Source organism: Ctenopharyngodon idella, chromosome 23, assembly GCF_019924925.1.
Source record: "Ctenopharyngodon idella isolate HZGC_01 chromosome 23, HZGC01, whole genome shotgun sequence".
NCBI classification, from domain to species: Eukaryota; Metazoa; Chordata; class Actinopteri; order Cypriniformes; family Xenocyprididae; genus Ctenopharyngodon; species Ctenopharyngodon idella.
The window spans coordinates 20,504,838-20,524,014 of NC_067242.1; the positions used below are offsets into that span (position 1 = coordinate 20,504,838).

The following is a 19,177-nucleotide window of genomic DNA, read 5'->3' on the forward strand; positions in this document are numbered from 1 at the left end:
GCTATTAATTTGCTAAGATGTTCTGAGTCTTCTTAATGCATTGCTAATGTTTTTTAGCATGCTGCGATTCCTTTGCTAAGGTTCTATGAGTGTTTTAGGAGGGTGCTAAACATTTGCTAAGGTCCTCAGATTGTTTTTAACATGTTAAATATATGATAACAAGTGCTGTTTAGCGAGTAGCTATATACTTGCTAAGGTGTTCTGAGTGTTTTAACACCTTGCTATACATTCGCTAAGGTGTTCTAAGTGGTTTTAGCACATTGCTATTCTTTTGCTAAGGTGTTCTGAGTGTTTTTAACGCATTGCTAATGTGACTTTGGCAGTTTGATATGCACTCCGAACCACTTAGGCAATTACATAGAAAAGGAATCTACCTATTAATGAATGAATGACTGTTTCCTTGGTGATACTGAATGGACTCGTAGTATGGATCTATTTTTAGACCGCTGTGTCGCAACACTCATGGATGATTGTTCATGTGTTACTAAGCCTTAAAGTCCCTTTAGGTATGACACAGCACTATGCCATATGCTTGAGCAAATTGCCTGTTGTTTTTAATTCACACCCATGTGTTGGCTGGAAAATACGAATCCGGTTGTGTAGCTGATAATTCGGAACTTAACAAGATTTGTTAGATACCCGTTTTTCCTGCATTTATGTACATTGGGGTCAAAATCAAAGGTGATCTCAAGACGTTTACACAATGTGTTTAATGCAACTGAAAATCTGGGATTTTCTTCTTCCATTTAAACCTGGAAATATTTAGAAACTATTAGAAACATAAAGGCATAAAATGGAAAATCAATTGGAAAAGAAGACAACAGACACCAACGGTTTCAACATGAACTGATGTGATTTTACTGCATTTTAAGTAACTGACATGTCTGTTATTACACTGTATATCTTCAGGGAGAGGAAAAACACTCTTCCAGTGAGTTACCAGTTTCAGATAATTCTATGACTCTTCCGTTTCGAAAAGACAGCCTGTCTTATTGATCACAGCCTCTCTTTTCTCCAGAATGCAGTCCTTAAAAGCACTCAGTTGATGTATCGAGTCAATACAACACACAACAGGTGTAGATGTGCTGGACAAAACTGAAGGAAGAAGAGAACAATCATCAAACAGGACTTTGCTAAAGAGGCACGGGTCACTATGCAGGGCCTCTGTTTCTGTCAAGAATCTTGAACGAAATTCTAATTTCAAGGAACATTATAGCAGGCAAGAGGTTCAACTGGACACCATGGATCAGCTGTATCGCCGGTGATCCTGTGCTGTTCACGTTCTAGCATCAGTTTTATCCATTGGTTTACACTCGTAGTATATGTTTTTCTTTTCCTCTGCGTATGATATTCTACAAGTCATATACATCCATATAGATAGATGAATGCTTTATGTCAGCATACACGGTAAGCTGGGTGACTATATATGAAGACAACAACTACGACTTCACAGCACTGGCATTGGTTAATACTTAAATACTCAAGCATTATTATTCATAGATTAAAGAGAAAAGAAAAATAATATAACCCCCCCAACTAAGATACACAACTTTGTTTTCCCCAATAATGTTTTGTTTATACTAATGGCATGACATAAGCCTGTTTAAATCCATATCACTTGGAGGCAAGGTGAAAATAATATTCAAACATCTATCAAATGGGGAAATTTCCCTTAATTTTCAAACATTACCATGCATTACATTTTAATCATTTTTTTTTTTTTTTAAGTTCACTTGCTTGCTCTTTTTAGTTAACTCTAGAGTAAATAAATGTTGTGTTAAGATAGTGTTGTCTTCACATAGACTCAAAGAATGCATTTTTTTGTCATTTCGTATTCATGGGACACATCCACCATATTGCATGTTGACACGTGTAGAAGGATGCAGCGGCGGTCGTGGGGGCTTTTGGGGGGACGGGGCATAAGGGTGGGATCAGCTCCTAGACGACGGCCTTTGAATCCTTGCAGTCCTGAGCAGTGGTGCCTGAGTTAGTCGGTTTGCTGTCTGTCCTCTCGGCCAGACGTTTCGCTTGTCTGCAGAACAAACAGGTGCAAATGAAGATTAATTATTATCAACCACCAATGCTGTTAGATGACAATAATAATAAAAATAAAAATAATAGTGCTGCCAAATCGATTAATCGTGATTAATCGCATCTAACATACATACACACACATATACATCTCAGCACAAACATATACATATATGTATTTTCACCCCAAAAAATGGATCTAAGCCAGTTATTTATATATTTTGCTGTAGTGTGTAAGTAGGAAATATCAGTTTACATTTCCAAACATTCCTTTTGCCATTAATTGTGATAATCCAGTGAGATTTTTGTATGAACTGCGGCAACATCTCTAATGCGCTTGAAGAAACCGACCTGCACAGCTACCTGAAAAACGATGTCCAAGTACCTGGACAAAAGCTGTTTTTTTCTTCACAAAAGGTAGTCACACCAAATATTGATTTGATTTAGTTAATAGAAGTTAATTGATAAATAAAATCTATTTATGACATTATTTTTGAAAGCATCCTCACTTTACAGCATTTGTACACAAGTGCCTAAAACTTTTCACAGTACTGTAGCTTTGCAGGTAGGTTTCTTCAAGTGTCTTGGAGATGTTGCCGCAGTTCTTCTGGATTTAGTCTGTCTCAGTTTTTTTCCTGTTTCTTCATGTAATCACAGATGGACTCGATGATGGTGAGATCAGATCTCCTTGTGAATACAAAAATCTCACTGGATTATTACAATTAATGGCAAAAGGAATGTTTATATATATATACACAGTATCTCACAAAAGTGAGTACACCCCTCACATTTCAGCAACCATTTTAGTATATCTTCTCAAGCGACAATACTATAGAAATGAAACTTGGATATATTTTAGAGTAGTCAATGTGATGCTTGTATAGCAGTATAGATTTGCTGTCCTCTGAAAATAACTTAACATACAGCCAAAATAGCTGGCAACAAAAGTGAGTACACCCTAAGTGATAACAGTTGTATGTTGTTTAACCATGCAAAGCCACATGTCCTATTCATCATGTTCATGTTTTTGTCTGCTTGACAGGACCATACAAATGTGTGGATCTTGTATTAGAGCAGTTAAAATTTGGTGCTTTGAGTACAATTCTCTCTTACTGATTAATGGATGTTCAACATGGCACCTCATGGCAAAGAACTCTCTGAGGATTTGAGAATTAGAATTGTTGCTCTCCACAAAGATGGCCTAGGCTATAAGAAGATCGATAACACCATGAAACTGAGTTACAGCACAGTGGCCAGGGTCATAGAGAGAGGTTTTCCAAGATGGGTTCCACTCGGAACAGGCCAAAGAAGTTGAATCAAAGAAGTTTAGACCTTGTGCTGTGCGTCAGGTGCAGAAGCTGGCTTTAAAAAACAGATGCATGAGTGCTGCCAACATTGCTTTAAAGGTTGCAGAAGCGGAAGGTCAGCTTGTCAGTGCTCAGACCATATGCCGCACACTGCAACAAGTCGGTTTGCATGGCCGTCGTCCCAGAAGGAAGCCTCTTCTGAAGCTGGCTCACAAGAAAGCCCACAAACAGTTTGCTGAAGACAACCTGTCCAAGAGCATGAATTACTGGAAACATGTCCTGTGGTCTGATGAGACTAAGATAAACTTGTTTGGCTCAGATGGTGTCCAGCATGTGTGGCGACGCCCTGGTGAGGAGTACCAAGAAATCTGTGTCTTGCCTACTGTACAGTCAAGCATGGTGGTGGTAGCATCATGGTCTGGGGCTGCATGATTGCTGCTGGTACTGGGGAACTGCAATTCATTGAGGGAAACATGGATTCCAACATGTACTGTGACATTATGAAGCAGAACATGAAGCCCTCCCTTCAGAAACTGGGCCGAAAGGCATGATAATGACCCCAAACACACTGCCAAGATGACAACTGCTTTACTGAGGAAGCTGAAGGTGAAGGTGATGGAGTGGCCAAGTATGTCTCCAGACCTGAACCCTATTGAGCACCTGTGGGGCATCCTCAAGCGGAAGGTGGAGAAGCGCCATGTGTCTAACATCCAGCAGCTCCGTGATGTCATTATGGAGGAGTGGAAGAGGATCCCAGCAACAACCTGTGCAGCTCTGGTGAATTCCATGCCCAGGAGGATTAAGGCAGTGCTAAATAACAGTGATGCTCACAAAAATATTGACACTTTGGACACAGTTTTGACATGTTCACTTAGGGTGTACTCACTTTTGTTGCCAGTTATTTAGACAATAATGGCTGTATGTTGATTTATTCTGTACTGCTATACCAGCTGCATATTGTCTACTCTAAAATATATCCAATTTTCATTTCTATAGTATTGTCCCTTGAGAACATATAATAAAATGGTTGCTGAAATGTGAGGGGTGTACTCACTTTTGTGAGATACTGTATGTATATATATATATATATATATATATATATATATATATATATACGCATCAATATATACAGTCAATAACAATAAAATTAAAATAAAATATACAAAATACAGAATTATATATAAAATCTGTAATAAATATAAATGCAAATGAACAAACAATTAAGAAGTATAAAATAATAAATAAATAAATATTATTAATTCATATTTAATAATCTACACTACCATTCAAAAGTTTGGTCAAATTTTAATTTATCAAGCACACATTAAATTGATCAAAAGTGACTGTAAAGTCATTTTTAATGTTACAAAAGATTTCTATTTTAAATAAATTGTGTTTTGTCTTTAGAACTTTCTATTCATTAAAAAATATTGGGGAAAACGTATCACAGTTTCCACAAAAATATTATGCAGCACCAAATCAACATTTTAGAATGATTTCTGAAGGATCATGTGACACTGAAGACTGAAGTAATGATGCTGAAAAATTCAACTGCCATCACAGGAATAAATTACATTTTACATACATTAAAATAGAAAAGCGTTCTTTTGTATTATAATAATATTTCACAATATTAATGTTTTTACTGTATTTTTGACCAAATAAAGTTTCAAAAATATTAAAAACTAGTGTTTAAAATAAATTAAAAGTACAGTAGAATGGATCTTAATGATTCTTACTGAAGTATTTCCCTCCCATCAGCACCTCTCATTGCGACCTATCCCTCTGACCTTGTACAAGGACATTATATTTTAGTGAATTTCTCTGACACCATACATGTAACAGTTTTAAGTCTGGATGCCCTGTAAAGAGCATATTCAGGGCTTTTCAGAAATATCAAATGTTTGGAGTGTAACCAAGACAACTTCTCCTCGGTCTTTCAAAAATGACTGAATGATCAAATTTAGCACTATGGAAATATTTTGTAAGTATCATTTAAATCTGACTAATTTTCCAATTGTTTGTAATAAATAAACATCTCAGGAAAATGTTATGGGGTTTCTAATCAAAATATGACTTCCTGTTACAAAATAGGGCACTGATTTCATTCATGTCCTCAGTCGAGCTCAACGAAATGTGAATCATGTTTATCAGGAATTTTAGGAGAGAGAATGGGGAAAGAAATTACATATCAATATTCCTATGAAATATTAGATATTATTATGAAAATGTTGCCAACTATTACTCCCATAATTACATTTATTTTTTCATTACATGTTGCTCCAAGAACACATTAATATGCAAATTAGATACAGTGTATAGATACATTACATTGAATGGGAAAACTCATGTATGGCCATTTTACCCACATCTTGCATAAAGTAAAATGGCATATCTATTAATTTCGTTATATCTTTCATAACATAGTTGAGAATCATCTTTAAACAAAGTTTGATTTAAAAAAAATTCTGAAACCTAAAAATTTATTGGTGAATGAAAAAAAAAAAAAAAAAATCATTGTTTTTGCCTATATGTCATTTCATGTCATTTTATTGAGTCGCAGTGTCCACTTACGAGGATATAGCATAACATATGAATAAAATATAATTTCTTAGGAGTCTATATGGGCTTCTGAACTGGGTAATTTTCCCTCTTTGTTCTGTTCTAGCTCATGGCTGCACTGAGAAGCTGAAGCCACTGTAAATAAACATTTCTTTAACCTTTTCCTACGGCACACCTACTATGAAAATATTCTTGAACGGGTTGGTGTGATTTCCGTTCTGGTGTGTCTATCATTTCCATTCTCATATTTCATTCTCCAGCGCCCTGTTCATCACGGATATGACAAAGATTCATTTTTCCCACAGCAATCCCTCTGATTACAGCAGGATAAAGATCATGCAAAGACATGGAGTAGAGTGGCGTGAGGGTTTCCACTGCGGGTGGACAGATTGGGGAAGTGGGCAATACCACTGAAGGAAAATGCATATTGTGTGCGTGTGCTTCAAGCACTCTGTGAAAGTGATAAGCTCAGCCAGTATGCGCGTCTATAATCCTTTTAGTGATTAAGTGAAATGAGCTGCCAGGTTTCAGACGTTGACATTTAAAGGACAAATCATGTCCGTCTCTGCAGCTCAAATCAGAAAGGAGCTCCACCTGCCACTGATATTTACTATACTCTCTGTGTGTGTGTGTGTGTACGTTTTTGTGATTCATGAGGACGCAAATTTGTATAATGACATGGGTATTACACTGGTATTACGACAAACATGAAATATGAGGACATTTCATGAGTCCTCATATTTAAAACAGCTTTAAAAACATAGTAAACAATGTTTAGGAGTAGGGGTAGTGTAGGGGGATAGAATGTACAGTTTGTACAGTATAAAAACCATTACGCCTATGGAATGTCCTCACTTTGATAGCAAAACAAACCTGTGTGTGTGTGTGTGTGTGTGTGTGTACTAAAATAAATGCCACATAAAGTGGGTTGATGAGTAGTTCTCTTTCCTGTGTTGACATGTTTCCTACTGAAACAGGAAGTTGGGATAAAGATTTCTAGCAGAAGCAGTCAGGTTTTGATTTCTTATCTGTTGGTATTTGCTAGAATCCATGATACCATGTATCTGAACAAGGGATGTCATGTAAACTGATACTTTGGTACCAAGCCGGTATCAACATTTTAAAATCCTGAAGGTAGTTGTTTTTCTACAGTACCGTAAGTACCGATAGTACCGATCATTCATGCACTATAGCATGTAGGTTGAACCCAAACAGATTATCAGAGCAAATCAGTCATTTGAAAACTTTCTGTAAGACGTAATTTCACAAACAGTGTGAGTGATTCAGCGGTACCGATATTTTAAATAATTTACAGTGAAGACTATGCAGTGCTTTTTATACATTTGAATACTTTATACAATTTATGTAGTATTTCTTATTTCCAGCACTTGAATTTTTGAAGGTAGGTCTATTTCATTTGTGCCTTTGTTCTATTGTAATTTGTTTTCCTACATGCTTGTAATTAGTTTCTTTGTTCTTATTTTATTACTGTTTACTTGTTTTCAGTAAGCTTGATTTTTTTTTTATAAAACTATAATCATTAATAAAACTAAATCATTAATAAAACTAAAGTAATGATGTTTGGTAATTATAAAGAAAACTCAGAAATATTAAGAAGTATAGATGGTGTTGCAATAGAAAAAGTGTCACAAATTAAATTTTTAGGAATAACTATTGACAGTAAATTAAGCTGGAAAACCACACATCAGATACATACAAGGTAAAGTATCCAAAAGTATCTCTGTAATTAATAAAGTTAAATATGTCCTGGAATATAATGCACTATATATATTGTATTGTTCATTAGTTTTGCCCTATTTAACTTATTGTATAGAAGTTTGGGGAAATAACTATAAAAGTTCACTACATCCCCTCTTCATACTCCAAAAACGTGCAGTTAGAATCATACATAAGGTGGGATATTTGGATCACACAAATATATTATTTCTGCAGTCCAGACTTTTAAAACTTTTTGATTTAGTTGATCTTTATACTGCACAACTCTTGTATAAAGCCAACAAAAATGAACTACCAGGCAATATACAAAAGTTCTTTACAGGAAGAGAGAGGGGCTATAATCTGAGGGGATGTGGTAACTTTAAAGTCCAGGCGGTGAGAACCACCAGGAAAAGTTTGTGTGTGTCTGTGTGTGGTGTCAAACTTTGGAATGGTTTGGGGATACAGCTCAAGCAATGCCCAAATATTCACCGATTTATTTTATTACAAAACTGTGATTTAACAATATATTAGGATATGGGTGTATTTTATATATTACATGATTATTATAAATACGGGACATATTTGAATGTTTATGATAATGAGGATTATTATATTGTATTACTGTGATTATTGAGACAGTAATTGGGTATTTTGTATATAAATATTAAAATATCACACTATATGGTGTAATATATGAGAATGAATTGGGGGTCGGAGCAAATAAGTTCTACCGTCTTTGCACTCCCTTTCGAGCAAGTCTTATTTGTGAAAATATTGTATGTAGATATGTGTATCGTGTAATTGTAATGTGTATATATGTGTGTATGTTTATGTAGGTATATGTGTGTGTGTGGGTATATATTATATATATATATATATATATATATATATATATTAGGAGATAAACTGTTCTATTTTTCTATGTATATGTGTTAATATGTGTTAATATCTATATATGTATGTATGTGTATCTATCTATGTGTGTGTGTATGTATATATATATTTTTTTGTTTGTTTTTGTTTTTTTGCTCGAAATAAACTTTATCATCATCATCATCATCAAAAATGTTGATATAAAAACCTTATTTAAAGCAAAACTAACTATATCATGATACAGTGCCCTCCACTAATATTGGCATCCTTTGTAAATATAAGCAAAGGCAGCTGTGAAAATAAATCTGCATTGTTTATCCTTTTGATCTTTCATTGAAAAAATTCACAAAATTCTAACCTTTCATTGAAGGAAAACAATTGAAAGTGGGAAAAAACTCACATTATGAAATAAATATTTTCATTCGATGCATGATGGTCACAATATTTGGCACTCCTAGAAATTCTGAGTAAAATATCTCTGAAGTATAGTCCCATTCATATTTACTATTTTTTTTTTTTTTTTTGCACACCATGACTAGGAGCATGAAATTGTCCAGCCATGACTTCCTGTTCCACAGGAGTACAAATATGAGGAAACACAAAGGCCAAATTTCATTAACCCTTTAAACCCGAAGTGTACCGCCTAGAAAAAAATTCATAATCAAATTACTAAGTAACCACTGAACTGCATAACACAAAATATGTATCATTTTAAAGCTTAGAAACTCAGGTTTTTAATGCATCAAACCATTTTGATCAACTCTTAAAGAGTGCTGAGTAGTCCAATATACTGTTTCACATGCGATTTTTCCTCAACCCTTTACATTAACTTAAGACTAGGGCTGCCCCTAATAGTTGACTAAGTCGATGAGAAGAGGCTTATTCAACCAAAATTTTATTAAACGCTTAGTCACAGGAAAAAAAAAAAAAAAAGTTACACAATCTATGATGGACAGATCATTAACAGGTGGTCTATGTGGTAATTATAGTACATCAGGCAGGACATCCAAATGCTCACCTATCATTCATCAACCTCAAACATGGCTTATCATCTGTAACATGTAAGTAGTAGCAACTTTACATGGCCGCTTGCTTTAACGTTAATCTAGAAAAACGTGGGCTATTCCAATGTTTGTGCGGAGTGTGAAAGCTGCTTACTGCATTACTGCCAACATGGAAGCGCCGGTGCGATCACTTGCACTTAAAATACTCCGTCATTTTTGGTCATACAGATAAGAGTAATACATCTTTTGAATCTGTGAAGAGTCTACTTTTATTTGTGTGCACTCACAACAAAATTGCTGTGCTTTTGTAAAATAATGAAAGCATACGGGATGCGCTTTCTGCCGTCTCTCTCTGTGGACTTGAGCGAGCCAAAAATAAAAAGAACCAAAACTCCATGTAAATGTGCCTCACAGACATGAAAAATATATCTATAGAAAGCGAAATGTCTACTTTTGAACCAATTAAAATGGAAAACAAATATTCTCAGGTTACGTAATCCATATGAAATGTGCATATATGTGCGTTTTTTCCCTGACGCATTCATAATCATTACTTCTGCCAAGCTTTATGTGCACACTTGTAGTTGACTAATTGCTTAAAATGAACGACTACTAGTTGTCCAGAAAAATCTTTAGTTGAGGGCAGCCCTACTTAAGACATAAATGACTGTGTTTATGAGGGTACATGCAAAGATGGGCATTTTGACACAAGTATGCATATTTAACCATTCAAGCCCAATTAGGCGGCAAAAAGAACTCGGTTCAGTACTCACACGCTCTATGAGCAGCGGCTTCATGTCATGCATCTCTCAGACAACATGTGGATATACCGAAATGAGTTCTCTTTCACTGCTTATTGCGCTTCAATGCTTTAAAATCACTCGTTTTTAAACAGCAATGCTTAAAAACAAATGCAAATGATATTTATGATGCATGTTATTTTGTGTCCCCCACCCTTATTACACAACTTGTAATAATCATTCAAACAGTGCAGTATACTTGCATTGTGATAGTTGTTTGTAAATAAACTTTTTTACTTATGTAATGAACTGTTTTGACATCATGAATTTCAGAACAGCATTCAAAACACTGAATTAATTCTGGTTTATGCCAGAATCTGGGCAATATATTGGCTTAAATTAAGCTAACTCTGCTTGGAACAACACATGGGAAGCATTTCAAGGCCGCTAACATGATGATCTGTAAATATTTAAATGGAAAAAGGTATAAATCATGTCCATTTCGTTAAATCATCTTGAGAATCTCCTAACAGTTTATATAAAAGGCAATGGCTACCCAGACTGCCTCTGAGCACTTTTGTCATTTATATAACGCCATTGAGACATAACAGATTTCTTCTGGTTGGGAGTCATTTACATATGTGATCCTTTCTGAAATGGAGGTGTTGGTGGAGGTGCGGGTGGTGTGGCGTACTTACGGCTCTGTGTGTACATACATGTCACATGATCCATTTTCCACCTCGATTGGTCCATCCACTGGGTCCAGTCCTTGTTCTGACAGCTGTTTCAAGGCACTAAGAGCAGCCTGTGTGAGGTAAGGAAACAGATGGCTTTGAGTAAGACAACATAACCCACATCAGCTGCTTTTTAAATAACACTTACTATCAGAAACCCGAGACTGACAGGACGCTTTCTGCTCCCTCTGTTTTGTTTGGCTCTTTCCAGATCTCTGTTTATCTAACGTTTATCTAATGTTATTAGGTCAACGTTTTCAGGCTTGCATGTCCTCCAGCCAATGAGTGGGATTTACGTTGCCGATCAGCCACGCTATGGGCCGATATGCAAAAAATTAGCAATAAATCAAGTGTGCGGACAAAGTGTGCTGAAATAATAACGGCTGATAACTCAGGTGTAACTGATATCCTGTTTTGCTCCAAAAAGTCACTGAGTGCACAGCCAATGAGAGATTTCAACAAAAAGAAGTTTGTCTGCAAGTTTTAAACTGGTAAAGTAACATAAAATGACTTAATGGAAGTAGAATAAAAATGGATTGAAATATATTTATTGTTAGTTTCATTTATAATTATACATTTAATTTTTCAGTGGGAATTATCTATTACTCAATTTGAAATGCCACTTACAGACATTTGTATTTTGTGTGTGTGTGTGTGTGCATATACAGTAAAACCAAAATTTAATTCAGACACCTTGAACATTTCATTCATTAATACAGTTTATTCACTTTAGTTAAAAAAAAAAAAAAGGTAATAAAATATGACAAGATTTCAGAGTTAAACTGTGTCAGAAAAAAATTAATCTTAATTATGTCAGATATCATTTAAGCAAAATATGGTCAGGTCAAAGTGTCTGAATAATTTTTGGTCCCAAATTTTTGTAAATTTTACTGGTAGTCCACTGTGTGAAGAATTTTTGGGTATAATATGTCACAGTTTACTTTATTTAGCTATCCTCGCTTACATAAATGAACTACAGTGTCCTGCAACCACTAGTAAAAAATATAAAAAATTATATTTAGTGTCTGTATAATTTTTGGTTTGACTGTAATATATTATTTATATTTATATATATATATATATATATATATATACACACACACACACACACACACACACATGGAAACTGTGCTGCTATATGGAAAAAATATATATTTTCATTTTAATGGCTGTTTATATTCTATTTATTTAAGTTTTGGTCATTTTAGTGCTTCAATTTATTTATTTATTTTATTTTTGTAGTTAGTTGCCAGGGCAGATTTTTTAAGTTTTCTAAGTTTAAGTTTTATATCTAATATTTGTTTTATTTTATTTCAGCTTTATTTCAATTAATGAAAACTATTTTTAGTAGTTTTAGCTAATAATAACAACACTGGAAAAAAACAAAAAAACAAAAAAAAACATTAAATCATTAAATCTGCAAAATTAGTTAATATTATTAATGTAATTTATTAATGGTTTGTCCCAAAACTTTGTTGTGAGATAGTGTTTGAATTGCAATTCAGTAAATTCCTCTTCCTGTCACACTTCCATTCAACAACTGTATGAAGTGGCCAACTGAATCCAAATTCCAACATGAATAGAAAAGGGAGCCTTAAATTATTTTTTTTGTCATTTTTATTTATCATTTTACAGAGATTTAGCCAACCACATCAAATGCATACAGGCCATAATGGCCTTAAATGCATCATTTATAAAAAGGAAGTGTATCCTGCAGGACTGTACGCAAGTTGGCCGTCAGAGATTACAGGCCGATGCTTCTCTCCTCAACCGGACATTAGGAAATCTTACAGAACATGATAGTCGGCATGTCTGTCACAATCCCTTAAGCCTCGTTCAGCAGGTCCAAATAAAATTACTATGACTGAGAATCATGGCTCAAGAGGGACAGAGTGCAAGAAAAGAGAATAGTGAAAGTGCAGTTGCTGAGGGGAGACCCTCGCAGTGACAGAAGCGGGTTGAGAATTGGCAGATCCACCTGGTTGTCTCCAGCATCCTGCCAATGAGCACCAGATGTGCTGCATGGGACGCAACAACCATGACATATTTCTCACAGCTGACAGCCTATTCCCTCTGAACCCAAACCCCCCAGCACCCCAACCCACTCATGAGAGGCGTGGACACCACACACGCACAGATGTGTGTGCATTCCTCACCCTGATTAATCAGTATTTGGCCGGATCAAATAACGGCAGCTAATTGTGTCAGGCACCCTGTTGTATCTATATGTGTGTGTCCATCTCAGATAGAACAGACTTTGATGAGTGTTAAGTATCTAATATCACATGATCTTAGATCAATCATATCGTATACTATGACGGATATAGCACATAGTGGTCCCAAAAAGTATTTAGATGTCTAATATACACTTAACCATGACTAAAATGCTATCGACTTAGATGCAAAATATAAAACCAAGTGGCATCTGCAAACAATACACTGACATTTTGTAACCAAGAAGTGTCCTATTTTTTTTTTTTTTCATCTTTTAAAACACACATAAATATAAATAAAAATTATAGTTTAGAGTAGATAATTTTTTTTAATGTTTATAAAAGTCTCTTATGCTAACCAAAGCTGCAATTATTTGATCAAAAATACAATAAAAACAATAATATTGTAAGATAATATTACAACTTAAAATAACTGTTTTCTATTTCAATATATTTTAATATATAATTTATTCTTGAGATGGCAAAGCTGAATTTTTAGCATCATCATACTTAGTCTTCAGTATCACATGATACTTCAGAAATCATTCTAATATGCTGATTTGGTGCTCAAGAAACATTTCTCATTACTGTCAATGTTAAAGGGTTAAAGGGTTAGTTCACCCAAAAATTAAAATTCTGTCATTAATTACTCACCCTCATGTCGTTCCACACCCGTAAGACCTTCGTTCATCTTCGGAACACAAATTAAGATATTTTTGATAAAATCCGATGGCTCAGTGAGGCCTGCACTGACAGCAAGATAATTAACACTTTCAATGCCCAGAAATCTACTAAAGACGTATTTAAAACAGTTCATGTGACTACAGTGGTTCAACCTTAATGTTATGAAGCGACGAGAATACTTTTTGTGCACCAAAAAAACAAAATAATGACTTTATTCAACAATATCTAGTGATGGGCGATTTTAAAACACCGCTTCATGAAGTTTCGAAGCGTTACGAATCTTTTGTTTTGAATCAGTGGTTCAGAGTGTGTATCAAACTGCTGAAGTCACATGATTTCAGTAAATGAGGCTTCGTTACGTCGTAAGCGTTTTGAAATTTTAATGGTTCACCACCTGGGGGCGTGACTTTGGCAGTTTGATACGTGCTCCGAAACAAAAAATTCGTAAAGTAGTGTTTTGAAATCGCCCATCACTAGATATTGTTGAATAAAGTCGTTATTTTGGCGCACAAAAAGTCACATGAACTGTTTTAAATATGTCTTTAGTAGATTTCTGGACATTGAAAGTGTTAATTGAATTGCTGTCAATGAAGGCCTCACTGAGCCATCAGATTTTATGAAAAATATCTTAATTTGTCTTCCAAAGATGAATGAGGGTCTTATGGGTGTGGAACGACATGAGGGTGAGTAATTAATGACAGAATTTTCATTTTTGGGTGAACTAACCTTTTAAGAACAGTTTTTTTTTTTTTTTTTTTTTTTTTTTTTTAGGATTCTTTGAAGAATATAAAGTTTAAAAGAATGTCATATTTGAAATCTCTTGTAACAAATATCTTTTCTGTAACTTTTGATCAGTTTAATGCATCTTTACTGAATAAAAGTTTTAATTTCTTTCAAAATAAATCTTACTGACGTCAAACTTTTGAACAGTAGTGTATATATAATTTTTTTTTTTTTTGTAAAATGTTTTGCTTGAAAAGTGTGCTTTTCTGCAGCGATGTTCATATATTTTTAAGTGTGGCTTAAATTATTGCTTTTCAGGCCCAATTCTAACAGTTGGAAAGCCTCAGAGTCAATAAATAGGACAAGCCTGAAACAAATCCAATCCTACTTACAGAACCTTGACAAAAACCCAGACTCTGACTTAACATGTCAAAGAATGGTTCATCATGTGCTAATGTGAAAATTTGAGTTGAGCTGGCCAAAGTACAGGAAATGAGTGCAGTACATGACAATGAGCCACATTAGTGAGTTTATGCCATCACATCTGCAGGGATGACAGTCAAATCACTGTGAACGGTGAAAAGTCATTCTATCACGGCACATATATTTGTCCATTTAAGGAGCACTTTTGGGGGTTTTTATGTGTGGAATGTCTTATCAACTTGTGAAATCTTTGGAAAACGAGCTCTTATCTATAATGGAACATATTGTACGGCTGCAGTCTGTTACCCAGAGCATGCATGTAAATTCCCAGCGGCGTTTGGAGCAGTAATAAATCAGGTTTAAATTAAATTTGTTTTGGTGATTGATGACAAGTGTGTATAAGGCTCAATAAGGAGGGCATTATTCAGCCAGGAAATTGTTCAATATTCCAGACGATAATTTAAAGGCATTCTGAGTTTTCCCCGGTAAACGAACAGTTCTCAGGACTGCTATGAAAGAGTGAGCACCAAAATGACTTCCTGAATGCTGTGTAAATCATCCGCAGGCCAACTCAATACTCTGCTATTTGACTTCAATATGCATTTAATTTACTTCAGGGAACATTTGCAAGATATGGAAACGAATGGAGAGGGAATGAAAACATCACCATTCCAAGACATAAATTCAACGTGCACTGTAAAAAATGATCGTGATTTTAACGGTAAAAGACTAAAAATGCTACGGTAAAAACCTGTTAACTGACCCTTCGCAAAGACCCGCCCCCCTTAGTTACCGTTGCTTTGTCCGACAAACCACGGCTCTGTCATGCCACACAGAGTGAAAAATACATCGCGGAGCAAAGAGGACACTGACAACACGTCGACAGACAAGACAGAGCAGGTTACTTATGATATTAAACAAAGTCCCAGCTTTCAAATTGTGTAATTTTTTAAAAGAAATTCGAACAATAAAAAATGTTTTGTGGCTCTTTAATGTGTCGTGACAGATTGCTGTAGCGCCTCAGCTCAAGCAGCTTGTGAACCGATCATCTCTTCCTACTAGTTAATTAATAGCATCAAATAAACATGAATAAACACTAGACGGAATTTTGTTTCAAACGCGGAAAGACGTCAGTACACACCATTTTTCAAGTTCAAGTCCACCGAGGTTAATCTTCTAACTCCTGCTTTGTTGGACAAAATGGCAGATTCGGCGTTATGATTGGTTAGATCGCTTGTCAATCAAACTCCTGGCGAAGGGTCAATTGGTTAACAGCAAGTTTCCTTAATATATACGGTGAATAACTGTAATAGATTTTACAGTAAAATACTGTTAAATGTACAGTTTTTGGAAGTGAAAGAGAACAAGTCATTGTCTAATTTACAGTGAAAAGCTGTAAATTGACATTCCCAGAATTCCCTGCGTGACACTTCAGATTTGATCTATTTTCGTTGAAATAACTATATTCCTTCTTATTTTTTTCTAATCAGTTGTGCACATTAGGGTTTTATGTTACATCTAATGTTGTTAAATTAATGTGATGTCTATTTGACGCTTTACACAATGATGACTTCAAATTATCTTTTGGGGATAATTTCTCAGCCAAAATTGATGTGCGATTAAATTGCGATTAATTAGATTAATTAATCGCCACATCATGTAATTAATTTGATTAAAAATTTAATTGCACTATTTTAGAGTCATGTATGGTCATGTGTGGTGTTTAGTATTTGTGTGAATGACACTGCACTTTTTATATATTATCATTTACCTTCTCAGCTTGTGGAAAAGCTTTGATTCTTCATGTGACTTTCTCATCCCCACCTGTTTTTGGTGGTGGTCAGTGTATTACACAGGTACAAAACAGATATTACTACTTTAAAAGGTTGGTTTATTAACTAAGGTTGTCGATTTAAAAACTAACACGTTAAAATTTTTAACGCATTTAATGCACTTACCCCGCTGAATGAATCAGCTGTTTGAATGAATCGAATGAATGAATGAACATCAAGACATTTCCTGCCACCTACTAACAGTTTTAGTTTCTTATTTAGAGTCTAATTTTATTTAAAAATAATTTCATATTTCCATATTAATTTAAAAAAAGGTATAGTTCACCCAAAAATTAAAATTCAGTCACCATTTACTCAACCTCATGGTCCAAAAGTTCATGTGTAGCCTAATAGATTCTATGTTGAATCAAACAAAGTAGCTACTATTTGTAATGTCTATTTGACGCTTTACACAATAATGACTTCAAATTATCTTTTGGGCGTAATTTCTCAGCCAAAGTTGATGTATGATTAAATTAATTATTTTGATTAATTAATCGCCACATGTTTTAATTAGATTAAAAAATTTTAATCGCTTGACAGCCCTAATATTAACATTATATCAGTTAATGAAATACGTTATTTTTCAGGTAAGAGCGTGCACGGCCATTTGTAATTTGAATGCGTCTGACTTCGGTGTCATTCGCTTCCAGTTATTTTTTGCTGTTCAAAACAGCTCATTATGTTGCTTGATATTGCAAACTGGTATTTCTTACCATATTATTTAAATGTGTTGTCTTAATAATAAACACGCTGGATTGTAGCGCAAACAGTTTTACAGTTTACTGCACTTCTCATTATTTCCCTAGAGCGGCTAATAAATCAGAAGTCTCGCACATTCTCAAAAAACACCTTTCCTCCACGTTGAAAAATAAGATGGATAGGTTGGTATATTAACATTATACTGTATCAGTTAATTAAATAAGTTTTTTTTTTTTTACTGTAAATTTAAGTTAAATCTGTAAAACAAAATGTTGCTACCATATTTTTTACAGTAAAGTTCTGGCAACCACAGCTTTTTCTGTGTGCCTAATAAATAAATCTAAATTCAATCAAAACCCTCATTTGCGACTAAATTTCCTCTGATATTTAAGGTATGTTTAAACAGTCTTGCGTCCTAAGCCATGCACGCTGCGAAAAATTAGGCTTGAGACGTGAGCGTAAGCTTGGACTTTAGATGGATTCGGATGCAGATTCCTCTACGGTACAAAGCGTATAACTCATCCTCTCCTGTGGCCAATAAATTGCAATCAAAAGGGTAATTACCGGTGTTGTGTGTGTGTGTGTGTGTCATTACGGTCTCTGAGTAAATAAGCAGCATCTGCTTTTGCGCTGCCAGACAAAGACCATGAATCAAGCGGGAAAAGACAGGCTTGTGATAAAGGCCCGGCAGCCCATCACCAAACAGCGGGCTCAAAGATAAATATCCGACTATCTATTGTAACAACAGTCAATTACATCATTATTTTTCTAATGAGATAAAGTGAGCCTGCCAAATCACTGATGGGCTGAAATATGTTTAGTCTAGCCCCCCAACCTGGAAGTGGTCAATCTCTGTCGTTGAGAACATCAGATCAGAAGTAGCGCTGTCCCGGGACCCCAGGTGACACCCCCACATCTCTCCCCTGCTTTAGATAACACGCCACCACTCAGCGAAGGCATTAGTAAGCTCAATCGATAAATCTTGACATGCGCTACTTTGCGGGTCGCATTCATCAGCTCACTGTTGGATTCAAACGAATGGAAAAAAAGCGGAATGTGGTATGTGTCAAAGCTAAATATCTCAGTGCGGACTAAAAGGTAGGTGGAGGAAGACGAACGGAGGACTTTGTCAAAGGACAGTGAGGAGTCATTTTTCTAAGCCGCTTTAATGGTTTCCCTGATTGCATTTTCATTTCCTTCACTGCCTTGGCTAAACAGTGGCGCTTTCCTCTAGAGATGAGCTCTATGCCTTTGAGGCCAATTTACAGACAGGGAGGGAGGTGATGGATCGACAGGGCCAAGCACCTCTATCGACCTGGCTCTCACAGGGGGGGCATCCAACAAGGATAACATGGAAGCCTTCAAGCTGAAGTGGAGAGAATCTGACAGACTATCACTCAAGGACATGGAGCGTAGAAAGCAAGCATTAACTACATTGAGTTGGTCCCTGTGGTAAAGATGTTGAGGGGGGGGATTCACTAAAAATGATTTGCACCAACTTATACCATTGTTTATTTGCATGCAGTGTTGTTTTAGCACCCAATTCACTTAAGGATTCTTAGTTGATTCACTAAAGGATTCAATATTATCGGCTGTTGTATGATAAAATGCTGATGTTCATTATTTAGGC

The 19,177-nt window shown here is 35.3% G+C and overlaps 1 protein-coding gene across 2 annotated transcripts in view; it reads right to left on the reverse strand.

Moving 5' to 3' along the window:
• Nucleotides 1-834: 834 nt before the first annotated feature.
• stau2 (staufen double-stranded RNA binding protein 2) overlaps nt 835-19,177 on the reverse strand; it is a 149,538-nt gene continuing 131,195 nt past the window's right edge. The window contains exons 14-15 of one of the 2 annotated variants that reach the window (XM_051882788.1): nt 10,935-11,041; nt 835-2,032 (exon numbers count right to left, since the gene is read on the reverse strand). In XM_051882788.1, the coding sequence (XP_051738748.1) occupies nt 1,939-2,032; nt 10,935-11,041 (201 nt within the window). In that variant the 3' untranslated portion in view covers nt 835-1,938. The remainder of the gene's footprint in view (nt 2,033-10,934; nt 11,042-19,177) is intronic. The other variant, XM_051882789.1, reaches the window with a different exon arrangement.